This window comes from Rutidosis leptorrhynchoides, chromosome 9 (assembly GCF_046630445.1).
Source record: "Rutidosis leptorrhynchoides isolate AG116_Rl617_1_P2 chromosome 9, CSIRO_AGI_Rlap_v1, whole genome shotgun sequence".
Lineage (NCBI taxonomy): Eukaryota > Viridiplantae > Streptophyta > Magnoliopsida > Asterales > Asteraceae > Rutidosis > Rutidosis leptorrhynchoides.
The window spans coordinates 228505344-228511938 of record NC_092341.1 but is presented as its reverse complement, the minus strand read 5'-3'; the positions used below and the strand labels follow the sequence as shown (position 1 = coordinate 228511938).

General features: G+C 32.7%; 2 protein-coding genes across 2 annotated transcripts; both read right to left on the bottom strand.

Moving 5' to 3' along the window:
- Positions 1-1239: 1239 nt before the first annotated feature.
- LOC139868568 (myb-related protein 315-like) lies at positions 1240-2343 on the bottom strand. The gene is made up of 3 exons (XM_071856903.1): positions 2211-2343; positions 1874-2003; positions 1240-1762 (listed from the first exon to the last, which is right to left on the bottom strand). The coding sequence occupies exons 1-3, from the start codon at positions 2341-2343 to the stop codon at positions 1240-1242; spliced, it is 786 nt and encodes a 261-aa protein (XP_071713004.1).
- A 3107-nt stretch (positions 2344-5450) lies between these two features.
- LOC139868567 (uncharacterized) lies at positions 5451-6086 on the bottom strand. The gene has a single exon (XM_071856902.1). It carries the CDS (start codon positions 6084-6086, stop codon positions 5451-5453), a length of 636 nt encoding a protein of 211 aa, XP_071713003.1.
- Positions 6087-6595: the final 509 nt, after the last annotated feature.

Genomic DNA, 6595 nt, shown 5'->3' with positions numbered 1-6595 from the left:
TCGGGTCGTTACAACGAAAATGAATGGCGAATGTCAAAAGTATAATGAAATTGTTAGTCATTTGAAGAAAGATTGGCGAAGTGGGGATAACGACCTTGATTTTCGTGTGCGGTGTGATCAACAATATATCGACGAGAACGATGGAAAGAAGTTTTGTAGTTATCAAGCATGGAATTTTTTGAAGGACGAGTCAAAGTGGCTAAATCCCGATCACGTTGTTATCGGTACGAGAAACAAATGACGTGAGACCGTAGTTATTGAAGATGTTGGTGAGCCCGTAATTAATTTGAACGAAGATGTTGCAAGTGCAAGTGTTGATGAAAATCCGAATGCGGGAATGTATGGTCCCGATCAATTGAAACGTCCAAAAGGCTACCCAAGAAAATCGAGGAAAAAGTCGTCCGATTCTAACCCTTCATCCCATTCATCTCGTGAGTTTCTATGTGTATCGGTTAAGGAAAATTTTGAAAAAACGGCCGACCTTAAAAAGAAGTATTATCAAGATAAGCAACTTGAAATGCGTTTAAGGATTTTAAACATTGCTCCCACCGAAGCCGACATGGAACTAATTTATGACCTTAAGGAGCAAATTCGACGCGATGCCCATAGGGATTTACAATCTGGATCGGGTGTGAATGACGACGAAGCCACCGAATCGGAGTAGACGACGGATAATCTAGTTTGTTTTTTTATTTCAATAAGTTCTAATTTAGTTTTTTATTGTATTGTTTTTAAATTAATGTAATGGATTTTAGTTTTTTTATGGTTTTATAATATTTATTATATATTAAATAAAATATATATTCAATAAAATAAATAAATAAATTTAAAATTTAATAATTAAATAATGATTTAACATTGAGATTTAACGCTGAATCATTTCTCTTGTTTTGACCTCAGTGTTAAATCCAGTGTTAGATTTAACACCGAACGACTTCTAGTGCTCTAGATAGGCACACAGACTTCTGTACAATACATTTACTCCTTTTATATTGGTTTTCACAACTCACTAACAGGAATAAGCTACCTTCATGATCATTAACTGATCACCATATATATCTATAAAAGAGAATCACTGATATTTTAGGTTACGAACAACTTGTTGATTCCAAAATTCAATTACCGAGTTGGTAACATAACTGAGAACACTTTCATAGATCTAAATTTCCTTTTAACCTAATAGAACAAAAGTTGACAAAAAAAAAAAAAAAAAAAAAAAAAAAAAAATAAAAATTTCTACTAATTGTTTCCTAGAAGGAAAAACATGTCCTCTTGTTGATTGAAACAATCCCATAACAACAATGAATCTCCACCATCAACCCACTCCTTTAAAGAATAATCTTCATTGAGTAACGACGATTCTCCGAGGGATGAATTAGGGTTGATAGGAACCGAATCTTCAAAAGAAAGTGAATAAGTGTCATCATTTGAGAATGACATCGATTTCTCTTGGTTTGCATTCGCCCATGAATCCACGTCGAAGTTTTTGCACACCAAGTCATAATTATCGTTGGAGCTCATATCATTTTCGAGTCTCACTCCACCTCTCTTTGCCAATTCTAGATGAATATTTTCATTTCTTGACATGATATTTTGTTGTTCATTCTTGGCACCCAAATCTTGTTTTTTTCCTTCTTTAATTCGTTTATGGGTGCTCGAGTTCACTTCAAGAAGCTTTAACTTTTTCTTGATTCGAGTATTCCAATGATTTTTGATTTCGTTATCAGTTCGTCCCGGAAAATGGGAGGCTATCTTAGACCACCTAAATCAGTTCAAAGGTGTAACAATTTACGATTTATAATTAGACATTCACTATTTATAAACTAATTTACTTGTTAACACAATAAAAACATATTGATTAACAACTAATTACCTATTACCAAGACGAGCATGAAGTTCAATAATTTGTTCCTCTTCTGCTTCTGATAATGTACCTCTTTTGAGATCCGGCCTCAAATAATTAATCCATCTCAATCTACAACTTTTTCCGCATCTTAGCAAACCTTAACAAAAATACAAATTTCGAAACATTAGTATCCAAATTCAAGCAATAAAAGAAAAGGCGCGTAAGATATCACCATAGGTTTGATAAATCTACCGTAAATGTGCATTACATGTGTATAATACAAGTTCATAATGCATTATTACGGTGAATTTATTAAAATTCATAGAGTATTAAAAATTTTCTTAGAAGATTGTTAATGAAATACCCGCGAGCTTAGGAACCATTCGCCAACATTGAATACCATTATTGACGATGAAACTCATTAGCTTTCGATCTTCTTCCATAGTCCATGGACCTCTCTTTAAACCGGCTCGATCACAACATGGTTGTCTCCCCATGATACCACCAAATCAAAGTTCTGTTCCGAACCCACCAAAGTAAAACAAACCTTTTTATAAACCAATCGAAGATTCTTTCGACAGGCAATTTTGAAATATTAAAAAGCTTTAAAGTGTGTTAACAAAAATGGTTGCGTGATGATGATGAATTGAATGTGTATGTAACTTAAAATAAAAATGGTCACCCACTCTTTAGTTTTTTCCAATCATTGTAGACGTGGTTATGTCTAATAACAAATAACAAAACACACAAAAGTCTTCTTTTAAAGTTTCAATTTTTGGATTCCAAATTATGGAAGATTTAATTAATACTCAATAATTAAGATATTTGTTAATGCAGAATCTTAATTTTAGGACCTAAGAGCTGGCTAGTTTTGTCTTTGGAGGGAAACTCTTTATGCAGATGACATTTTTGCACTTCTCTGTAATTATGTCTTTAGTTAGCTAACTGCTAAGGGTTTTTCGTCAATTAACATGTTGTTTCTTTCAACGTTTATGATGGACATGCACACGAATGGACCACGGTCATGTTTTTGGGTCAAAAGTGTCGTAATTTGAAGCTGAAAAATGGTTTTTAATTGCTGATCAACCTGTCAAGTTTTAGTTACTTGTTTTGACTGATGTCGTGAACTTCATATATGTGACTATGAAAGGAAAAAAATAACAAGAAGTGGACATCATTGAAAGGAACTCGGCATTAAAGAATTTAGGATAACCAAGTACTTATGTTCTTTGATGAACGAGTAGTATTTTATGAGAAAGGCCACAAGGAGATTATGTCGTGACATGTAGTGCTTTATATGATAATTCAAGTTGTTTTTTTTTATTTACGTAGGTATTCAACTTTTTTATTTGAACTGATTAATCCCAAGGCGAAGGCGATTGACCGCTTTGCGAGTAGCTCGAATCCTTGACCTTCACATTGGAAGGTCAGGATCTTACCATGTCACCACCACTCCCATGGTTATTCAAGTTGTTATAAGTTTAAAAGTTCTAGCATTTATAAATTAAAAAGAGTTAGCTACATTAATAAATAGTATTTCATAACCTTTTAGCTTTTTATTTTGTACTTCGATTTGCTTTATTTTGTATTTCTTCATATCAAACTATTTTTCACATTACTATCTTCTTTTGTCTTTAAAATAATGTTTATTTGTAAAAAATAACTACTGTATTATTAGTGATTATCATTATTGAACTCACCAATTTAGCATTATTTATTAATGTTAATAATTTATATTATAAAAACTTTTGGTTAAACTTTATCATCATTATAAAAATTGACATTTTTGCGATCCAACTTATAATAAATTTAACAAAAAATTGCCGAAGGACAATACAAAATAAAACGGATAAAGTGTTTGAATTCGAAGATATGAAAAAAAAAAAAAAAAAAAAAAAAGTTGCTATACTACCACCGTAATATTTTAGAATAATTACGGTACTCAGTACCGGAAAAATAGTTACACACCATAACGTACAACTTCAGATGTTGACCTGAAAATGCAAGGATATGATGGGCTGTAAATTAAAAGTAGGTACTTCGACTATCTATAGCCACGAATGTTTTTAGAATTTCTCTTGCGACAACAGTAAAAAAGGTTGCTAACACATGTAAAATAAAATACGAGTAATTGAATATTCAAGTAAGGGAGATGATTCTCACACACACTTTTTTGATCCTCACACACCAATTGAATATTATTAGAAGAGTAAAAGGTTAAAATAGGTGTGTGAGGATCAAAAAAATGTGTGTGAGAATCATCCCCCTTCAAGTAATAGCCACTAACAGTATTCACTAAAAATAGTAATAAAATACCCTATCTTTATTTTATTTTTTTGAAAGGCAATCAAACGATATTATTAATAACTCAAAACGGTAGCGCTCAAATTAGCCAACTACCAAGTTCACATCATTACAATCGCGAAAGGTGTCAAGATGGCAACAAATATATACAGACGATACACAATTGACAATTAATTAAGAAAAGATAACACAAGGATTGTGCAACCAATTATTCCAATCGATAACCTTCTCCTTGCATCTTTTCCCCACCTACTCAAAACTTTTAACTTGTATTTCACAAATCGCAACCGATACGTTCCACATCTTATTTTTGTAGACTTTTTCATTTCGATTCTTCCACAATTTACAACACATTTTCCTCACTTCCTATTGGCTCACCAACACTATTCATAAAATTGCTAATTGATCAATATGGTCAAACTACAAAAACACTAATGCTTATTAAATAATAAAATTACTTACTATCTACAAACTAAATTAAAAGCGTCAACCACAACCTTAAAAACTTTTTATTAGAATTTTTTTTATTTTTTAACTTCATTCATATATCAAATATAGTTTTATTGTTTTTATTTGTAACTGTAATGAAAATGATAACGCAAGTCATATAAATAAGAGTTTTAAAAACTACGCAGTTGGATTATAGGTTAAAAATTTGAATTGCATACATAAAAACAAACTTTACAATTAGGGTAAATCAGGGGCGGATCTATAGCCTTAACACCGGTAGCACGTGCCACCAGTGAAATACATAATTTAATGGAAATTTTTTGGGATTTTCAACTACTTACACTTTTGGGTAGTGTAAATTTTATTGAGTGACACCACTGAATCTGAACGACTAGTTTATGAAATTTATTGATCAAAACATAAATCTTAAATTTGGGTTTAATAGAAGAAAAAAGTTGCAGAATATGGGTTGAAGATGGGTTGTGAGGAAGAAGATGAATTTTGGGAAGATAATTCAACTGTGGGACCCTCGATACTTTTACAGTTTTAAAATACGGAGTATACTTTTGGTTTGTTTTCATACAATTTACTCCCCTCCCTTTCAATAGATTATTCATATTTAACCCTAGTATTATATAAGGTGCAATTTAGCTCCTCATCTTTTTTATTTTTATATTAATAATATTTTTTTTGGAAAAGCAAGGATGGAATATATAGAATGAAGAAAAAGAACAAGAAGGCCACTGACCAAAACAAAGGCCTATGCCAACAGACCAAAAACACAAAAAGAAGAACTAGACCGAACACGAAATTACATACAGAGTTGCAAAGGAAGCAACCCCAACAAACATTACAATGTAAAGTAGGAATTCGGGTTACTCAACCATATAAGCCAATCGATATTCTTTCCTTTCGATCTTCGCGAAATCCACTCGAAAGATTTAGATTGAATTACATTTAAAGCTACCGGAGGATTCCATGATTTACCATGAAAAACCATATTGTTACGATTAATCCAAATGTGATATGCACTAACCCATTCGACCGCTTGCCATACTTTTCTACCGAAGTTTGACATAGGAACGCCTGCATTACCCCGGAGAATTTCATTGAAACTCAGGTTTGAAAGATTACCGAGCCCCCACCAATTAAAAACCCGATCCCAAACCTTTATAGCATGCGAACAAAAAATGAATGTATGATCTAAGGATTCTATTTCATCATCACATAGAGGACATCGAACCGAATGCAAATCAACCCGCTCGATACGTACGGGTAACCTTTTTTTTAGAGTTCTCCATACAAAAATTTCTACTTTTTTTGGAACCAGACTATTACGAATTGTTTCCGTTGAGTTGTTTCCAATTGCTAGAGAATTTTCATCAAGGATAAGAGAAAGTTTCCTAACTGTGAAGATTTCATCCGATGCCCAGATCCATTTCCAGCCGTCTTTTTTTGACTCATCACAGCAAAAACCCGCAATCATATTCTGCAATTCTACGAGCTCACTGATGTTGCGGCCTCTTAAATTACGGGATGTAACGACACGTCAAAATCGCGATTGACGCGGCACGTTAATCATTGATTTCACAGTGAGGTTTTGACCTCTATATGATACGTTTTGATAAAATATTGCATTCATTAAAATAAGTGACTTTCTAAACATAGAAAGTTATAAACATGTGGGCGAGTGCTTAGGTATAAGCAAAACCCCGAAATACATAAGTCTTTAATTTACAGGTTGACATCACAGTCCAATTATTTATTACACAACGCAGTTTTATTTTGAATGCAATAAACTTTGTACAAAGCATGAGAGACTCCATGCAGGCAACAAGCACATCACAGCGGAAGCATTCTAAGGACCTGAGAATAAAACATGCTAAAAAGTCAACACGAATGTTGGTGAGTTATAGGTTTAATTGCTCGAGTCATAAACATATATAAAGATAGACCACAAGATTTCATCAAAAGTTTATCAATAGATTCTACGTA

Bases quoted from the DNA above. Each gene is read 5' to 3' on its own strand.
- LOC139868568 (XM_071856903.1), bottom strand. From the start codon at position 2,343: ATGGGGAGACAACCATGTTGTGATCGAGCCGGTTTAAAGAGAGGTCCA. The intron at 2,004-2,210 runs GTATTTCATTAA...ATTTTTGTTAAG, and splicing joins AATGGTTCCTAAGCTCGCGG to GTTTGCTAAGATGCGGAAAA. The intron at 1,763-1,873 runs GTAATTAGTTGT...GAACTGATTTAG, and splicing joins CATGCTCGTCTTGGTAATAG to GTGGTCTAAGATAGCCTCCC.
- LOC139868567 (XM_071856902.1), bottom strand. From the start codon at position 6,086: ATGATTGCGGGTTTTTGCTGTGATGAGTCAAAAAAAGACGGCTGGAAA.